General features: G+C 37.1%; 1 protein-coding gene across 2 annotated transcripts in view; it reads right to left on the bottom strand.

Annotated features, from left to right (window-relative positions):
• Window positions 1–21576, bottom strand: part of LOC115209314 (V-type proton ATPase subunit H) — a 62908-nt gene that overhangs the window by 19765 nt on the left and 21567 nt on the right. For both annotated transcript variants that reach the window (XM_029777657.2, XM_029777656.2), the window contains exons 2-6: window positions 7275–7356; window positions 6341–6440; window positions 5382–5471; window positions 2191–2304; window positions 483–587 (exon numbers count right to left, since the gene is read on the bottom strand). In XM_029777657.2, the coding sequence (XP_029633517.1) occupies window positions 483–587; window positions 2191–2304; window positions 5382–5471; window positions 6341–6440; window positions 7275–7356 (491 nt within the window). The remainder of the gene's footprint in view (window positions 1–482; window positions 588–2190; window positions 2305–5381; window positions 5472–6340; window positions 6441–7274; window positions 7357–21576) is intronic.

Genomic DNA, 21576 nt, shown 5'->3' on the forward strand with positions numbered 1-21576 from the left:
GACAGTAGTCCCTGTTCTTGAATGGTTGACTTTATCCATCACACATGTTAACACCACCACATGGCCCTTGGGTAAACTTTAGCAATGTAAACCCCTGTGTTGTAAGAATTCAGACTACTAGTCTGAGGATAACTTCATCTTGAGTTCCTTCCGCTCTAATCACAAGTTTTTTTCTTCCCCACTCTGCACTACCTGTCTTGAAGGACCTACAAAAAAAATGTCTTGGATGCTACACTGCTTAAGTCATAAACCCTATCTCATCCCCCCAAAAGCCTCTTCAAATTTACAATAAAAATAAATAACACTATCCAATCCATTCCAGTTTGTGGAATGGTGGATGATACTAAAATGGTAAACATATGACAAGTACAAAAATATAAAGAAAAAATCCTCTTCTAAATGTAACAGGTTTTGTAGGTGAGGGGCAATAAATTACATTATAGCCACCCATAAATTCTTCAAATAATTTATCAATGACTTACAGGGAGTTTCAGTTGATCTTTCAGCCAGTTAAGATAAAATTCTAAGTCACTTTTATCCATTGGTTCTTTACCCCAACAAGCAATTTTGGCAATAATTCTGCTGGTCTGAAAAACATAAGGAAATAAATAAAAGATGTATATTGATTAGCTTTATGCAAACTTTAACCCTTTCATTACCAACCTGGCTGAAACTAGTTCTGGCTCTGAGTACAAATGTCTTGTTTTCATAAGTTTTGAATTAAAATTTTCCACCAAATCTTACACACAAGTTGTGTTCCTAACACTAGCTGAATGATATAGCTAAGTTATTTTATAAATTCTTTATTATATTTAAAGTAATTGATAGAAACACAGAGCATCTCAAAATAAATACAGTAATGAAATGGTTAATGTAGCAGAAATATTAATGAAACCTAAAATCAGCCTCGCCTGGCCCCCATGCCGGTGGCACGTAAAAAAGCACCATCCGATCGTGGCCGTTTGCCAGTCTCGTCTGGCACCTGTGCCGGTGGCACGTAAAAAGCACCCACTACACTCACGGAGTGGTTGGCGTTAGGAAGAGCATCCAGCCGTAGAAACATTGCCAGATCAGACTGGGCCTGGTGCAGCCTTCTGGCTTCCCAGACCCCAGTTGAACCGTCCAACCCATGCTAGCATGGAGAACAGACGTTAAACGATGATGATGATGATGAATTGAAATTTTTTCTAATGACAGCAGCATTTTTGTGACTGTTGACGCCTTCTACTCGCAAGGTTTTCTTATTCCAGGCCAAACCAAAGGTGACAGATGACATGGAGGGGAATAAACAGGTGATGTAACCGATAACATGATGAGGGGAGTTGATGGCAAGTAAACTGTCCATCAGCACTGTATTACATCCATCACCAAGACATGAGGACAAATGACCAAATCTACCTAGACTTCAAAATGATGTCAGAAGACAGAAACAACATACTGTTGGTAGTATTGATGGTAAATGATAAAACTGATGAATATTTTGTTTAGATGCTCCAAACCATCAAAACGCCTTATATTTAGAAGGACACCAGATACATAGTCAGTGATGTCATCCAGTTTTACAGTGTCATGTGGTGCTTCAATAGGCAGATAACCTAGTGGTGCCCATCTCTCCATCTATGGTTAGATTTTGTCTTCTCTGTGAGAAGCTCTTCTTCCCTTTAATAAATGGTGTTTTTAACCCTACTGGGTATCCATACACCATAGTCACCTAGCAAACTGGGAGGAGTTGGTGGTTTAATCACTGGCTACCCAACTATAAGACAGGCTGTATATGGTTAAATGGTATTAGTGGCATATAGAATCTGACTTGATTATTTTAGTTGCAGCCACTATTGTTTGAAATCATACAAGGTTAGAACCTGAGTATTTGAATTGCCAAGACATGTTTAAAATAAGCTGAGAGGAAAGCAAGCTAATAGTGCCATATAAAGTTTAAAGACAAAATTTTCCTGTGGTACTTCAATAATCCAGTGAATTATGGGACTCAGCACTCAGAACATGAAAGTAGTACATCATCATGGCGGTTGTTAGCAGAAAACTTACTTCACTGCGGCTGTTATTAAGAGAAAAATATTCCAATGTGGCTGTTGTTAAAAGTTCTTGTATCTTGGCTCTGAAGAGGTTTCTTGGAGAGAGAGTACATATACATAATAGTTAGAAAAAGAAACAAAATAAAAGGCTGCTCACCTGGTTAACTATGAATCGATCACTTCTGTTCAGAAGGTGCAGGAAAGGGGTCCAAACTGATTCCCTGTTCTTGCGGGCGTAATCTCTGAAGATCTCGACATAAGACTTGTCCTCCTGGAATGCAGATATTTCAAAATTTATTCACCATCACGCTAACAAAGTAACAGTTTTATTATGTTGCCAAATTAAATTCAATAAGATTAATTAATATCAAGGAATTACTTCAAACATTTTGTACCATATCAGAAGAAAGTCTTATGTGATAAAAGGCTGTCATGCCCATAGAAATGATTTACTTTAAAAACTCATGTAATTTAGGCACTTTTTTTCGCAAAAGTAAAAATAAGCTTTAGTGGGTGCATAAATTACATGAGTATGTAGAGTACACTTGAGTGAAGTCCCTCTACCCTTTATTATATATACGTACATACGAATGTACTCTTTTACTTGTTTCAGTCATTTGACTGTGGCCATGCTGGAGCACCGCCTTTAGTCGACCAGATCGACCCCAGGACTTATTCTTTGCAAGCCTAGTACTTATTCTATCAGTCTCTTTTGCCGAACTGCTAAGTTACAGGGATGTAAACACACCAGCATCAGTTGTCAAGCATGTTGGGAGGACAAACAGACACACAAACATATACACACACACACACCTACACACACACACACATATATATATATATATTTATATATATATATACGACGGGCTTCTTTCAGTTTCTGTCTACCAAATCCACTCACAAGGCTTTGGTCTGCCTGAGGCTATAGTAGAAGACACTTGCCCAAGGTGCCACACAGTGGGACTGAACCCGGAACCATGTGGTTGGTAAGCAAGCTACTTACCACACAGCCACTCCTACGCCTTAGCAGATAACACTCCTATGTCTTAGCAGATAACAGCTAACCTTTGGCTGCTATTTGGACCCAGTTGTGTCCACTGCTCTGATTGGTTGGTACTGGCACAATTTGTCTATTACTGTTGCGTCAATATGCAGCATATAACCAGTCGAAGCCCCTAAATAACATCATGTGAGACAGCCTTTTCTCAATCTCGCTTGAGCATACTGTTCATTATAGAAATTCAGCTACTCTTCGTCTTGATGCCTTTGGTTCCAGACCTTCTAAGGTCTAGCCACTGGCCACACAAGACACAACCAGTTCCAGCGACAATGCCAGATGCCCAGGTTTCAACACAGCACTGCTCATGAATTACTTCACCTTGGATCAACAGAAAAGATACACCCTGCGAGCCAGACAACACCCATCCAACAGCATTATGGCAATCTCTTTCTTCGTTTGCTATATCTTCTTAATGACGTCAACAATATCTCTATGTACACAGCAACTAGCAACACTGCACAGGTTCTAACATGGCACTGTTTGTGAATTACTTCACCATGGTTAACTGCAAATACAACCTGCAAGAACTCATGTACAAGTAACCCAGGCAGCAGCATTACAGCCACAACTTTGTATGACACATACCGCAACTCTGGCGTAGCATCATTGTCACAACTTCTTGATACAGTATTTCAATGACTGTATACAAGTGACTATGAAACTGGTATTTCTCATTCTTGTGTCTATGAACATTTGTCTAACTTCTCATTATAGACTCTTTCACTTTCTTCTTCATTGTTGTTCTTATATGTAGCACACGCATACATCATGTACATACATGCACTTTGTTCTCATGATGGCCTGTCTATTATTCTGTATACATGACACACATGCAGCCATACATGTTAACCCATCAATAAATGTTCTCTCTCAAATATTGTATTCGGTTGTGTTATTGCTCTTTTCCCTCACTGGCACAGGATATGTATTATTCCAGCCTTCAGAACAGATTCATTATTAAATGGGAACAGCACACTTCCCCTTGACCATCTAAATGTAGATCGTTTCCAGAACTTGTTTTCAAATTTTTTTTGTTGAAAAAAAGATGTACAAAATGTAAACATTCGTACTGGAAGTTGACTCCTGTCAGAATAGGTTTTTACAGAAAAAATAATGGCTTAAATTTGCATAATGAAGTTGACTTTTATTTATATAATACTTACTTTTCCTGTATAAATTTACTAAAACCACTAAATGGTTAGCTAGCTTTTGAGGTCTGACATTCATGCTAGTAAACAGTCTGGGCCATATTTTACATTGCTTGGAGTTTCTACCTATCGCAATGGAGCACATATTTAATTTCTCCTTCGCAGTGAACGATTCATAAGTTCTGCCCATACTGACAATAATGGTAACAACAAATTTTAAAGTTTGCTTGACATTTTATAAGTGTGAAAGGGATTAAAATTTTGATACTCCGTATCAAATGTTCTGACAAGAATAGGCTTGATCGGTCACCTTCCTCTGTCAGCTGAGTAAAGTGTTATCTAAGCTGATGTTTATGGGTAATTAAACTTAATTTGCAACACCAGTTTTGTTTTTGTCAGTAATTCTCACCAACAATTTTTTCTGTGATCGTGATTTGAAAAGACATAGAACAGTATGCTAAGGATCGGACATAATCTCTTGTGGGCAAGAAATGTAAAATAAAGTTTATTATAAAGAACACATAGCTTTCAATGTTATACCTGTTAATAAAATCTAATTAGAAGTGAAATTATGCTAAATACAACTAAATTGAAAACCTTTTTCCTCTGGTTATATCAGCAATTCTCAAAACTTTTAGGTGCGAATTTAACATAAGTAGAAGCTTTTTTTTAACAAATTTTATACTGAAAAAATCACCTTTTAGCCAACTTTTACAACATACAACAACACAGTACACCTATTCTAAAACTGGAATACACATGGTAATAGGATACACATATTAAAAGAATACACCTAATAGATAATTAATATATAACTATAAATTATAGCTAAAAAATAATATATATCTAAAAGTTATAATTAACCCTTTCCTTGCAAAAATCAGATATATCCTCTCAAAATTTCATTACCCTTTACTGCAGAAAGCAGTTTTATATACAAATGTATCTTTTACTGAGGAATGTCTTGTTTGAAACTATTTCTTGTAAGATATGGTCAAGTTTATTACAACAATGTATCTTGCAAAAAATACCAATTCTATTTTTTGGTAGATATTTAACATCATTACTGAAATAACTATGAGAGTTAGTTTCACAGTCAAAGAGTTAGAAATAAATGAGTTAAAATAAAAATAGGATTACCTTCAGAATGTCATCACAAACGGTGAGAATATATTGCAAGGTTTGATCTTTGGCAATGTGGTTCATTAAATTAATAAATGTTTTAGCAAACTGTAAATAGAAAATGATAAAAACAAAAATAATAAAGAGTCAGTTAACAGTGAACTGGTAGTTGTTTAACTACAGATCAGCCATCATCAAAGCAGATCTATGATCAAAGGTGTTCCAGATGTGACCAACAGGTTTTTTTTTATTTGCCTTTTTTTAAGACAGTAGGGTGTTAGTTATACAAGATTTGGTGGTTGTTTCTGGCAGATTGAATGACCATGCAGAGATGCAAACATAACTCAGTGGTTAAGAAGATCACTTTGCAACCATGTGGTTTTTGGTTCAATCCTACTGCACAACACCATGAGCAAGTACCTTCTACTACAGCTCTGGGCTGACCAATGCCTTGTGAGTGAATTTAGTAGACAGAGGCTGTGTGGAAACCTGTTGTGTGTATGTGTGTGTGTATTTGCCCCTAGCCTACACTTGACAACTGGTGTTGGTTTGTTTATGTCCCTGTAACTTAGCAGTTTGGCAAAAGAGACCAACAGACTAAGTAACAGGTTAAAAAAAAACGGGTTAACCAACTATTTTACAGAGCATCAATTTAAAAAAAAAAATTTTCATCTTGTGAAGATCTAAGTTGAAGACTTTGTAAGTTCTCTCAGGATGGGTACCAGTAGAGAGAGATGAACAAAAATACTTGTTCAAGCAATACAGAAACATTTAAATTTGCAGAACTATTCCAAGCATGCTTATTGAATCACATCGACTTTCCCATGATGCCATGAGCTGGATGACTCTGCCGCCAACCTTTTGTCAGATAAAGAGATATTTGCCGATCTGGTTATGACATAATTGTTATTCTCCTTTGATTAAAAAATTAAAACAAAATACATGTAAAATGGAAACAAAATAAGAAAGATTTATACCTGCATAGGGGTTTCAGCTAACATGCGTTTCTTAACCTCGATGTTGTTTTGGTCAAACTTTGAGACAAACATGTAGTCTTCCTGAGAGATCATCTGGCCCCTAAATTCAAAGAAAGAAATCAATTATAAATGTAGAGTTTTCAGAGGAAGAGCTGGCATAAATATAATTTGGAAGGGCAGGACAGACAACATCTGTTATATTTAGAGTGTATCTACTTCGCTGTAAGCTGAGAGTATGTCCCCAACACCATCTCATCTTCATCACCATCATCTCTCTTCCCTTTCTTTTCCCCTCTCTTTCAACCTGAGGCAGCCGTGTTTCCTGTTGCAAGACACCTTTTTTGACCCTCAGTATTACTCACCCCCTCAGTTGATGGGCCTTGTCTTACAAGTTACGTGGTGACCTCCCTGGTGCTGGTGTCATAAAAAGCATCTATTACACTTTGTAAAGTGATTGGTATTAGGAAAAGCATCCATCCACAGAACCATGCCAAAGCAAACAGCTTGGTGCAGCCTTATGTCTTGCCAGATCCTGTCAAACAGTCCAACCCAATCAGTTGATATTGCATACATATTTGTATGTGATACTATTTAAAATTTTCTTGGTGAAAAAGGCGGTGATCAGGCAAAATCATTAGCATGCCAAACAAAATGCTTAACAGTATTTTGTCCATCTTTATGCTCTGTTGAGGTTGACTTTGCCTTTTATCCTTTCAGAATCAATAAAAGAAACATCAGTTGAGTACTGGGGTCGATATAATTGATTTACCCCCTCCCCAGAAATCACTGGCCTTGTGCCAAAAATTTGAATATTTTGTTGGTGGAAGCTGTCTCCAAGTAAAGTGTGTTTCTGTGTATTTTCAGTAAGAATGATTGATTTATGCCAGCAATTTGAAAGAAAAGCCAAAGAATCTCAAGATAAAAGGATACTTACTGGAGGTAACATTGCCAGTTGATACGGTTAGCTCTGATATCATTAGCATGTCTCTGCAGTGTACTAGTGGCTGTTTGAGCACCTGATGAAAAAAAAAAATATATATATATTAAAACATTTATAATAATTATTGTCATTGTAATAATCATACTTAATTCTTGCTGTTCTCATGGGCTGGGTGAAGCTTGCGTCAAAGTTATCTTGTTAGGTGGACTACAAATGTTTCATGTATCATATTTTTTGCCATACAAGTTAAATTTTTCAGACCAAAATTTACAACCACAAAAAAAAAAAAAAGAAAAAAAAAGTAGGTTGACTTTTACACCAAGATGACTTCAGAGGACCAAAAATTCCATGTGAAATGCGGCGGGATTTGGTAAGATAGTGACAATGTTTGAATGTTCAGATGATATACTAAGATGACTTCTATGTCAGAAGAGATGGTTATTATTTCTTGCTTTTCTCACGAGTTGGGTGAAGCTAGTGTATGTAAAAGTTACCTTGGAGATGTTTTATAATAAAAGGTAATTTTAACATACAATGAACTGAGTTTTGACTTACAATTCTATATTTAAGAGATGAGGAATTATGTACATTATTTAAATTTGACAGATATTTGTCCTCATCTTGTTTGTTGTTAACACAACGTTTCAGCTGATATACCCTCCAGCCTTCTTTAGGTGTCTTGGGGAAATTTCAAACCTGGGTTCTCATTCCTAATGGTATTTTTCGATATTATTATTATTATTATTATTATTGTTGTTTTTGTTCAGGTCACTGCTTGGAATTGAACTTGAAATCTTGGGGTTAGTAGCCCGCGCTCTTAACCACTATGCTATATGCCCGTGAGTATATGTTTTGACTTGATTGGATCCCGTTTCTCTTTACTCCAGAACCACAGCCAATATGTCATCCTTTTTTAGCAAGACTATGAAATTTGAGAGCTTAAGTTATTTCTAGCAGGTCACATGACCATGTAGAGGCTCTTTCATTGATTAGTTGTTAGTTATAATACATCATGGTTTGTGAAGATACATGCTTTATAAACCTGTGCCTTCTCACAGTACCAAAAGCTAGTCATAAGGTCAGAGAATTATTGTTGTTCGATATATGAAAGGAGGACAGCTTTATTGATGCATTCAATGACTGAGTTACTTTGGGTGAAAATGCAGTTAACGCATAGAAGCACAAGGAAGCAGGAATATGTTTTGTTTATGTCATTCGTAGTCTTTCTACAGTCAAGGCATGACCAAATATAAAGAGGTTCACTTTGCAATCACAAAGCTGTGGGTACAATCTTATGGAAAATGTCAGTCATTAGAGCCTTCAGATGGTCCAAGTGTTGAGTGACCTTGGAATATGGAAACCATTTGGAAGCCGATTGGATGGAATGCACCAGTAATTCAAAGGCCAGCTTTGTCACACAGACTGTGTTGACTCTGCCACAAGAATCACCTTAGGGTACATGTATTTTATTTCTTTATTGCCCACAAGGGGCTAAACATAGAGGGGACAAACAAGGACTGACAAACGGATTAGGTCGATTACATCGACCCCAGTGTGTAACTGGTACTTAATTTATCAACCCCGAAAGGATGAAAGGCAAAGTCAACCTCGGCAGAATTTGAACTCAGAACGTAATGGCAGACGAAATACTGCTAAGCATTTTGCCCGGCGTGCTAATGTTTCTGCCAGCTCACTGCCTTATGGGTTGGACGGTTCGTCTGGGGTCTGGGAAGCCAGGAGGCTACGCCAGGTTCCAGTCTGATCTGGCAGTGTTTCTACAGCTGGATGCCCTTCCTAATGCCAACCACTCTGTTAGTGTAGTGGGTGCTTTTTATGTGCCACTGGCACAGTGTCCAGAGGTGCCTGGCAAACGGCCACGGTCGGTTGGTGCTTTTTACATGTCACTAACATGGATGCCAGTCAGGCAGCGCTGGCATCAGCCACGTTCGGATATATATATATAACAAAGAAATGGAAAAAGTTCAAGTCAGGCAAACTACAATTAACACATAGATGTATGGATTTAATAAAAAAAATTGTCCAAAATAAAACATATATTGATATATTAGAAATATATATAAAAATATATAAATATTAGAAATATATATGGACATATAAATATATGTATATAAACATAGTAATAATATAATGAAATACAGGATTATAGACAAAAACATTTTTAAAAAGAACTGAAAATATAGTAAAGAGAAAATATAATAGGCATAAAAAAAAAACAAAAAAAAAACCCTCCCCTCAACTCCTGGGAAAATTTTTCCTCACAAATTTCTTTATAATTGTAATCTATGCAGTTTGAAGGTATTTGTATAAAATTTCATTAAAAGATATCCATTTTTCTGAAAGTTATGTGGAAAAAAATTGAGTGATGAGTATTTTCCGAAAGTCCTCTCTCCACTTCCAGTCCGTTTGCACGAATTGTGGTTTCCAGATTTGTTTATTATACATTTTTTTTTACACTTAATACATTTGTTTTTTTTTTATTTTGGTGGCCGGGTGTTCAACTAGATATTAACCACATGTTTTTTTTTTTTGGTTATTTGGATATTTTAGGTCACAGTGAAAACATCACGAGGATAATGTAATGCTTACGATTAGTCATACTTAAGTGTGTGTGTGTGTGTATATATATATATATATATATATACACACACACACATACATATAGATAGATAGAGAGACAAACAGGTCACCCTCTCCCTCTAATATATTTCAATGTTGTAACTTAATACAAACACACATGCACACACAACACACACATATCAATCCATACACATGTGTCACACTCCACAAATTATGCAATACTTCCTCTTTAAATATTTGTTTCTTTTCTCTTTGAAATCTAAATTTTCTTTTTTTACAATTAAAATCAACGACCTAATTAAAATAAATAGAAAGAACTAAAATTAGTTGTAGCAGTGATAAGACCACCACCACCACCACCACCACCACTACCACCACCACTACCACCACCACCACCATTTTAACACCCCACCTTCTCTTTCCAATGTATTTAAAAGTTTCAACTTTATGAAATAATTTCCTAAATTTGATAAACTCTGTTAAACTTTGTTAAAGATTGTTTAAACCAGAAGGTGGAATTTCTCTCATAAGAAAACAAAACTAACATATACATCTTAGATGAGTGGAGAGTGGGATGAAATGTAAAAAAAATCTTTGGGGTTAATATAAAGATCTTCACCCGTTAAACACAAACTAAAAAAACCCCAGCCTTTTGGGTGTTAACTCTTTACTCTCTCTCTCTCTCTCTCTTTACTCTTTTACTTGTTTCAGTCATTTGACTGCGGCCATGCTGGAGCATCGCCTTTAGTCGACCAAATCGACCCCAGAACTTATTCTTTGTAAGCCTAGTACTTATTCTATCGGTCTCTTTTTGCAGAACCGCTAAGTTACAGGGACGTAAACACACCAGCATCGGTTGTCAAGTGATGTTGGGGGGACAAACACAGATACACAAACATATACACACACATACATATACGACGGGCTTCTTTCAGTTTCTGTCTACCAAATCCACTCAAAAGGCTTTGGTTAGCCCAAGGCTATTGTAGAAGACACTTGCCCAGGGTGCCATGCAGTGGGACTGAACCCAGAACAAAACATTTGCACAAATGAACCTGGGGGATTGGGAGAGGACTTTTGGAAAATTCACAAGATCCAATTTTTCTGTCATAACTTTCGGAAAAATGAATATATATTGATTTTTTTTTTTTTAATTACGGAGTCCCACGTTTTTGGTTATGGAGGATCCGATTCTGAAAAAGATTTTCAAGAATCACATTTTCAAAACTTCAGTCTCCCACCCCTCTTCATTTTTTACTTTTTCTGGAATCTTTTTTTTTTTTTTGCGAAATACGTAGAAAAATACGTAGAATAGGATCCTGAAAAAATTTGTAAAATTTCACTTTTTCAACAATATATATATATATATATATACCCCCAACCCCCTCTCTTCCCAATCCTACGGCCTTGACCTTCAAGCAGGCTATCCATATGCTAGAAATAACAGCAAAATTTCACAAAACTGCAATAACATAATGAACACCTATGATCACTGCTGTGATTCTTTTACTGTTTCACTATAATGCATTCAGAAACAGACAAAACAATAATTCATCTTCACTTTTAGATAACGGGATGGTGGGAAGGTGGGGGGTGAGGGGATTTTGGGTCGGAGTTTTTCATAAAAAAATTTGAAATTAAAATTTGAATTTGAGCTTATTTTATCCATATTCTTAATCTCTGTATTTTCTCATGTAGCTTGATTGAAAAAAAAAAAAAAAAAAAAAATCGAAAATTATGTACAAACTATTGATTAAAACAAATATATAAGCTGAGTTTTTTTTATTTGTGTTACGTCATTTTTGAGTTAGGTCACATGTCTTGGAACGGACGTAAGTTGAGGTATGCCTAAATAATAAACAAATATCCCGTGCACAAGCGTCAATGTTGTCAAACTTGTTTGATCTTGAAGAATACTTTTTAAGTCGCTCATTTACACTTCTAATAACAGGACAATTGTATGTAGCACTGTCAATAACAAATGCACGATTTAGAGACACACACACAAAAAAAAAGGTCACTAACAGAATAATTTATGCTGAATTTTTTCAGTGTTAAAATTTACATAGGGATGTTTAATTACTTATTAGATAAATATCAATTACAAAGGGACGTGTTGAATATGCACCACACCATTTTTCTCCTTCAAAAGTGGAGATTATACTTTTTCCAAGAAAACGACATTTCAAAATTTTAAAACCCCACCACTAAGTTTTGTTTCAAAAACTCTTTCCAAAAAAAGAAAAAAAAAAATTCCACGTAGAAAAATACAGAGATTGCGATCTTGAAACCTGCCCCCACTCCCCAAAAGTTTTGATTCTCTTAACACTCTCCCTATCTTGACTTTCATAACCCCACCCCTCCCACGTTACTCCCATATCGACATTCCAGTTTTAAAACTTGTCTGCTCAATTGCACAGGCGTGAATGCTTGTTGAACCACCAGACGAAATAAAGTAGACTTCAGTGTGGTCACTCTCCTTGCTAACAATCCGAACTAAATCTTTGGAGAAAGATTTTTTTTTTATTTCTTTCAAAAATTGAAATTTTTAAAAATCATCCCTCCATCAATGACTGAAATACCTATTTCTTTATTACCCACAAGGGGCTAAACATAGAGGGGACAAACAAGGACAGACATAGGTATTAAGTCAATTACATCGACTCCAGTGCGTAACTGGTACTTAATTTATCGACCTCGGCGGAATTTGAACTCACAACGTAACGGCAGACAAAATACCGCTTAGCATTTCGCCCGGTGTGCTAACGTTTCTGCCAGCTCACTGCCTTATGACTGAAATACCAATACTTGCAGCACACAGGTGGATGCTTGTTGCACAGTAGAGAAAATGACGGACCCTTCAATGAAGTTTACTCTACATGCTAAAAATAACACCTAAATCTCTGAAATTATAGCATTATCATCATTTAACGTCCGCCTTCCATGCTAGCACGATATATATATATATATAAAGAATTTTTTGCGTAATACACGCTGGCATATGACCAACGTTGAACACCTTATTCACAAAATTACTGAACCTGGAACTTAACTATGGTCTGTCTATAGCACTTATTCAGCATTACCTGACACCTTTGGGTCTCAATGATGCCTTAATATAATGAACCCCTTCGGTCATGAATGACCATAAAATTGTACCTAGAAAGTTACCCTTCGAGGCACAAGTTTGAGCAAGGTTGTTTATGGAAGACCTGCAGTTGTCCATGCATACAAGCCTCCCCTCTCCATGCCACCGATGTTATCCAAGGGAAAGGCAAAGGCCAATACAGCTTGGCAGCAGTGACATTGCAACTCATTCTTACAGGTGAGTGAACTGGAGCAGCGTGAAATAAAGTGTCTTGCTCAAGAACACAAGGAAACTGAAAGAAGTTGTGAGAGAAAGAGAGAGAGAGAGAGGGAGAGAGAGAAAGCAAGAGAGAGCGAGAGTGTGTGTGTGTCTTCGTGTTTGTTCCCCCACACTGCTTAACAACTGATATAGATTTGTTTACAGCCCTGTAACTTAGTGGTTCGGCAAACAGAGACCAATAGAATAAGTATCAGTCTTCAAAACAAAAAAAAGTACTTGAGTCGGTTTGGTAGATTAAACCCTTCAAGGCAGTGCCCCAGCATAGCCACAATCTAATGACAGAAACAAGTAAAAGCTAAAAGATATTTTGGTGCCACTTTAACGTGTGGGCTACCCGACCATTAACACTTTAGCATGCAGTCTACTTGGCCATTTACACTTAAGTGCCAGTCTAACTCCAACCCCTAACCCTTATCCTAAACCCAGATTTTGTTATTTCACAACATAGACTATGGACACTGCAGTAGATTGTATGTTAAAGTGACACTGGCATGCTTTCATCCAATTCCGTTTTACATAATGTTTTGAATCTTTTGAAAATGATTTCACATTCATGCTTTAAACATCTTTTAACGCACAATTTCATATCAGGAATCTTACAAAACAAATACATAAATGTAAAAATCTGAGATTATGACTCTTGAAAAACATGCTTGATTTTCCTACATCAGAAATTGGAACAAATATTTTGAAAAAGACAAAACTGCAAAATTATGGAAGTGGGGAATTCTCCATCAGATTTTTCTTTTTTTAAATTTGGAATTTATGATGTTTAAAACATCCCAAAACATTACAAGATTTTGCCATACCAGATAATGTCCAATTCCATTCTCTAGGAAGGCCTGTACACCTACACACATCCATACATTTGTACACATATATTTAACACATTTAGTTTTCTTAAGCAAAGTACAAAGGACTACAGATAAGTACAATTGTTAGAGCATTGGCGAAAAATGGATTTTTCTTCAGGCTCTTTGTTCTAAGTTCAAATCCTGCCAAGGTCAACTTTGACTTTCCCCTCTCTGGTGTCCATAAAAAAAAAGGTAACAGGTAAGAACTAGGGTTGATATAATCAACAAACTCCTCTCACTAAAATGTCAGGCCTTGTGTCTATATACATTATTTACATTATTTACATTTGACGGACATTTATCCTCATCTTGTTTGTTGTTAACACGTTTTGGCTGATATACCCTCCAACCTTCAGATGTCTTGGGGAAATTTTGAACCGGGGTTCTCATTCCTAAGGTACTTTTTCGATGTTGTTGTTATCATTATTATTATTATTATTCAGGTCATTGCCTGGAATCAAACTCGGAATCAAAATTTCCCCAAGACAACTGATGAAGGCTGGAGGGTATATCAGCTGAAACATTGTGCTTAACAAGATGAGGACAGATATCCGTCAAATGTAAATAATGTACATAATTCCTCATCTCTTAAATATAGAACTGTCTTGTGTCTATACTTTTAACATTATGTATTATAATACTTCTAATAATCAACAGAAGTTGCAAAGTAGCATAGTAGCAAAAGATGGGCATGACTTTGTCATTAATTTTAATTAATAGCAGGGGCATACTATTTTAATTAACATTTAACCAATAAAATTCTGATTTCCTGTTGTATTTTTAATCTTTATTTTTTTTACTGTTTAGTTAGGGAGGGAAGGGCAGTTGCTATGCATTCTTTAACTTAAAGCATTGGAGACTGGTAAGAGGAAGTTCTTGTTAACTCTTTAGCATTTAAACTGGTCACACCTGGCCTCTCACCTTATCATTCTAAAAATATACAGAGACATCATTGAAATTATAAAGCTGCTAACTGGCGTTTGTGCCAGTGGCACGTAAAAAGCACCATTCAAGCGTGATCGTTACCAGCGTTGCCTTACTGGCACTTTTAGCGGTATGCAGGTGGCATGTAAAAAAACACGATTTTTTTGTGGCCGTTGCCAGTACCACCTGACTGGCCCTTGTGCCGGTGGCACGTAAAAAGCACCCACTACACTCTCGGAGTGGTTGGCGTTAGGAAGGGCATCCAGCTGTAGAAACTCTGCCAGATCACGATTGGAGCCTGGTGCAGCCATCTGGTTCGCCAGTCCTCAGTCAAATCCTCCAACCCATGCTAGCATGGAAAGCGAACGTTAAACAATGATGATGAATTCAAAATAATGCGAATTAATGAGCATTTTACTTGATGGTGTAATCTGAATGCTAAAGAGTTAAATCAGAGAGCTGGCCTGAATGCTTGCGAAAACATTCAAGGACCAAGTGAGGGTTTCATTTTTTAGCGTTCAGATAACTCTTTCAAACGTAATGTTTATTTATTCACATTGTTTTGAATTAACCATGCTTTATCTCATCGCTCCAAGATTTCGATGATATGATTGTTTATTTTTACAATGATATTGTAAGAGTAGGTGATAGGCTGGCCAGTTTGAATATAAAACAGGTAGAATATTTGGGCCAGATTAAAGCAGGTAATAGGCTATGTTCATCCCACAGTCATCATCAACAACAATGGACAGTGGTAGATTTATAATGGGGGAAGAAGTGAAAGGAGCAACTACCGTGTGCCCTCTTGCCAGAGGTGGCGAGCTGGCAGAAACGTTAGCACGCCGGGTGAAATGCGTAGCTGTATTTCGTCTGCCGTTACGTTATGAGTTCAAATTCCGCCGAGGTCGACTTTGCCTTTCATCCTTCCGGGGTCGATTAAATAAGTACCAGTTACGCACTGGGGTCGATATAATCAACTTAATCCGTTTGTCTGTCCTTGTTTGTCCTCTCTGTGTTTAGCCCCTTGTGGGTAGTAAAGAAATAGGTATTATTCCTTTTTACTAAAATCACGAGATCAACCAGACTATTGGATGTAGTTACACATCACTGGTCACAATGTGCTTTGCCTCATTTTAGCTTTCAAATAATGCCACCAAGTTGGCTAGGTGAGCAGGCCTTATACTAAAATCATCATCATCATCATCATTTAGCGTCCGTTTTCTATGCTAGCATGGGTTGGACGGTTCAACTGGGGTCTGTGAAGCCAGAAGGCTGCATCAGGCCCAGTCTGATCTGGCAGTGTTTCTATGGCTGGATGCCCTTCCTAATGCCAACCACTCCGTGAGTGTAGTGGGTACTTTTTACGTGCCACCTGCACAGGTGCCAGACGGAGCTGGCAAACGGCCACGGACGGATGGTGCTTTTTACGTGCCACCGGCATGGGGACCAGGCGAGGCTGGCAACGGCCACGATTGGATGGTGCTTTTTACGTGCCACCGGCACATAATTGAAAAAAATTACGTTTTTCTAAAACAAAACAAAAAATAAAAACATTTTTCTGTGTATATTATATTAATATCATTGACCACCATGTCTAGGTCGAAAAATTCTCCCCTCCATTTTTGACTCATTTTCTTTTTGCTTCTTTGCAGACTATAAAAGACCCCAAATATCTCAGATAGTTCATCTATCTGTGGCTCAGAACAAAACAGTTTCTAGAGAAAGGGATAATAAAAAAAAAAATGCTACTGTATTTACAAAGACACAACATCTTACAGGAATTTTCTTTGCTTCAGAAATGTGAAGCAGATGATGAAGAATCAGTACTTGATGTCTTTCCTGAGGAACCACCCACACTTTCAAGAATTTATTTGGGAAATAAAAGCAACACATTAAGAGACATTGAAAGGGATGAGTCAGTACAGCCAACAGATATTTCAGAAATAATCAGTGAAGCACCGTCAGGTGATCTAGACAGGTCATGTGGTTTCCTGTCTGAAAACAGCAGGAATCCTTTTGATCAGAATCAGCTATGACATAGCAAAAAGACAAAAATGTCCAACTCTAACTCAGAATCTCAATATGTAAAGTGGGATATTGTCATTATTTCAAGAATTTTATAATTTATACTAGCAGTATCGCCCGGCGTTGCTTGGGTTTGTAAGGGAAATAACTATATAAGCATTTTTAGAGAGTTATAGCAAAAGAATGCATTAAAAATGGAAAAAAAATGATGGTAAATTTTTTAAAAAATCGTTGACTCATCGTAGACATTTTTAGAGAGTTACTTCCCTTATATAATAGCGAAAAAAATGCATTAAAATGGAAAAAAATTATGCTAATTTTTTTTAAAGTCGTAGACTCATCGTAGACGCGCGCTAATACCCAGAAGGGCTCGATATGAATCACGACTATAAGATACCCGAATTTGGTTAAACTGCACCGCAAAATGTAGTTAGGAATCTAAATCGTAGGAGACAGACACACAACCTCACTTTTATATATAACTAACAATATCGCCCGGCGTTGCTCGTGTTTGTAAGGGAAATAACTATATAAGCATTTTTAGAGAATTACTTCCCTTATAGATGCCAATTCGGGCTTTCTTAGCCATTTCTGTTTTGGTGTCTTCAAGCCATGAAGTCGTTGTTCTAAAAGAACGCTGGTCTCCTTGACAACGCTTTACGACGTTGATTTCCTTACACTCCCTTCCCCACAGCTTCACGAGGGAGGGAAGAAGGGGGAGAAGCAAACAGGTGCAGGTGTGACCATGGACGCCAACTCCGCCGCCATCGACACACGAAAAATTATGCATTAAAATGGAATAAAAAATGATGTTAAATTATTTTTAAAATCGTAGACTCATCGTAGACGCACGCTAATACCCAGACGGGCTCGATATGAATTACGACTATAAGATACCCGAATTTGGTTAAACTGCACCGCAAAATGTGGGAGTAGTTGGGAATCTAAATCAAAGGGGACAGACACTCACACAACTACAGTTTTATATATATAGATATAAAGACTAGTCACAGACATAGGCATGTGGTTAAAAAGTTTGCTTTGCAACATGGTTTTGGCTTCAGTTCCACTGCATGACACCTTGAGCAAATGTCTCCTACTATAGCCCGGGGGTGGTCGACCAATGCCTTGTGAATGAATTTGGTACACACGCACACATATATGTGTGATATGGGTGTGTATGTGTTTGTCTCGTCCCACCCATTGCTTGATAACTGATGTTGGTTTATGTCCCTGTGGCTTAGTGGTTCAACATAAGAGACTGATAGAATAAGTAGCAAACTTGAAAATAAGTACTGGTGCCGGTTTGATCCACTAAATCCTTCGAAAGGTGCCCCAGCATGGCTGTAGTCCAATGACAGCAACAAGTAAAATATAATCACGACAACGGTGAGCAACATATGAGGAAGTGACTCCCTAAAAGCCTATTTGAAAGGTGCAGCTTGTTGTTTTAATTCTAACATGATGTGCAGATGATGCGACAAGTTTTCTAGTGAGGATGGCTTTAACGACTGGCAAAAAAGCAAGAGGTGAAAATGAGAAATCAAGAACAAAGCTAAAGCCATAAAGGATTCAATCTTCTACATAAGAAAATATTATCATATTGAGAGTTGATTGAGATCGTGACAACGTAAAAAGCACCATCCAATTTGTGGCCGTTGCCAGCTTCGTCTGGTCTCCGTGCCGGTGGCATGTAAAAAGCACCATCTGATTCGTGGCCGTTGCCAGCTTCGTCTGGTCTCCGTGCCGGTGGCATGCAAAAAGCACCATCCGATCGTGGCCGTTTGCCAGCCTCGTCTGGCACCTGTGCCAGTGGTACATAAAAAGCACCCACTACACTCACGGAGTGGTTGGCGTTAGGAAGGGCATCCAGCTGTAGAAACTCTGCCAGATCAGACTGGTCCTGGTGCAGCCTTCTGGCTTCCCAGACACCAGTTGAACCGTCCAACCCATGCTAGCATGGAAAGCGGACGTTAAACGATAATGATGATGAAGTAGTGAAGAGATCATAAGATCCAAACATAAAGGGAAGTTTTTTTTTGAATTCTGGAATATATGACACAATTTGATCCATTTCTGATGAGTCATCTTAATCCTTCGAATGTCCAAATCATTTTAATAAGTTTTTCTTAAATGTCCATGCTTGTTTTCAAAGTTTTACTTAGCCTTTGTTACATACCTCTCTTTACTCTTTTACTTGTTTCAGTCATTTGACTGCGGCCATGCTGGAGCACCGCCTTTAGTCGAGCAAATCGACCCCGGGACTTATTCTTTCTAAGCCCAGTACTTGTTCTATTGGTCTTTTTTGCCGAACCGCTAAGTGACAGGGATGTAAACACACCAGCATCGGTTGTCAAGCAATGCTAGGGGGACAAACATAGACACACAAACATACATATATATATATATATATATATATATATATATATTTCATTCTCTCTTACCTGTCTGTGTTTGCCTTTCAAGTGCTGTGTTTTTACTGAGATCCCCCTTTTAGTAGAAAGAATAGCTATAACTCTTTGACTGCTATTTCTAAATTCGGTGTGTGGTGAGGCAATTCGTTGCTAAACCCTTAATTGCTTAGTATTACTATATATATATATATATACATATATACGACAGGCTTCTTTCAGTTTCCGTCTACCAAATCCACTCACAAGGCATTGGTCGGCCCAGGGCAGAAGACACTTGCCCAAGATGCCATGCAGTGGGACTGAACCCGGAACCATGTGGTTGGTTAGCAAGCTACTTACCACACAGCCACTCCTGCGCCTATACCTGCTGAGTAATATAAATATTTCCTTTCATAAGTTTCAAATAACTGGCAGTTGAAAAAAGATTGGGAATGTGTATCATATACGATACATGGATACTAGTGATGTATGCCCTGTGTATCTTGTGTGATACACAGGTAAAGCAAAGGATCAAAAAACTTAAGTAACATTAGATGTGCTATGTAGTAACACCTATTACTAACAGTTTAGTAACTGTTGAAAGACAAAATATTCTGTACCTCCTGGGTATAGAGAGTAATGTTCTAGAGATATTTGATGACTCAAATAAAACCTTGTACTTCATGAGATTTCAAATTACACCCTTAACCCTTTTGATACCAAGCTGGCTGAAACCGGCTCTGGCTCTCAGTACAAATGTCTTGTTTTCATAAGTTTTGAATTAAAATCTTTCACCAAACCTTAGTCACAATTTGTGTTCCTAATGTGTTCCTTAATGATAACCAAGTTATTTTACTAAATTCTTTGTAATATTTAAAATAATTGAAAGAAACACAGAGCAACTCAAAATAAATGCAGTAACGAAAGGGTTAAAGGACATGTTGGGTAATGTAATTCCAGATACACAATTTCTGAAAAAAAGGGTGGTTTGGTCAGAGCTAGAATATTTTCAATTGCAGACCTACAGGAACAGGGTCAACTTGAGCCTGAACAACAAGTTTCTCATGTTATGTAAAAAGTAGACTAAAAGATGTGTGATACTATGTAGTAGTAGGATAAGAGCACTGATTGAGGAAGAAACACGAAGTAAGGATCGACTAGTCACGACTAGCTAGCGCGAGTACGCGAGTGCGCGCACCGGGACCACTCTTCTTAAATAGTACTTGTAGAAAATTTGTTGGCTAAGTAAGCCTCGAAGGACAGCTATTGGAAAACTCCGTCGAATTTTTGAGGGAAAAAGTACAGTGTGGATTAACCATTTCTTACTGTGTCGATTCCAAGAGGGTTCTGAATTCAGAAAATAACAAAATATAGCGATGACATTTTCAGTACGACCAAGAATATTTATGATTTCTATGGGCCACAAAGTCTCAAGACAATGCGGGACAGACAGTACAAGGTCGAAAAAGAGACACGGTGGGGATATATACTGAGCAAAAGGGCGAAATGAGCAATAAGATATATTATTATTATTAACAATAAGGAATATATAAGGAACACCAAAATATGAACAACGATATAAAGGAAGGTCATAATTTCTATCACTAATGATTATTATCGTTGTTAATGTTATTTCTATTGATAATTTCTATAAATACAGAGTTTTCTGATCTCTAACTGATAATATTTTGGTGTGAGTAATCTCAAAATATTAATTATAATAGATAATTAGCAAGATAACTTGATAAATAAATATAAGGACAAGAAAATGAGAACAAGGGTGACAGGTGTACACCCACCCATAAATGATAGCAATTAAAAGCAGAACATAAGATTTCCTTTCCTTTAACTCCCTTTTTTAGAGTCAGTCATTGAGAAGAAATAAATACGCCATTTCATTTTCGTAGAGTCTTTCATTCCTGGTTAATTAAAAGTCAATATATATATATATGTAAAATACCTATCTAAACAAATAAAAAACTAGATAATTAGATACAGTAATAATCATGGTATATATGTATATATATAAGCAGAATTCAGTACAGTAGACAAGCATAAAAAAAGACGCAGACTGATAGTAAATGAAGTTTAAGAGTCAAGCCAAATTGAAACGAGTTAAAATACTGAAATAAATT

The sequence above is a fragment of the Octopus sinensis genome, linkage group LG3, assembly GCF_006345805.1.
Source record: "Octopus sinensis linkage group LG3, ASM634580v1, whole genome shotgun sequence".
NCBI classification, from domain to species: Eukaryota; Metazoa; Mollusca; class Cephalopoda; order Octopoda; family Octopodidae; genus Octopus; species Octopus sinensis.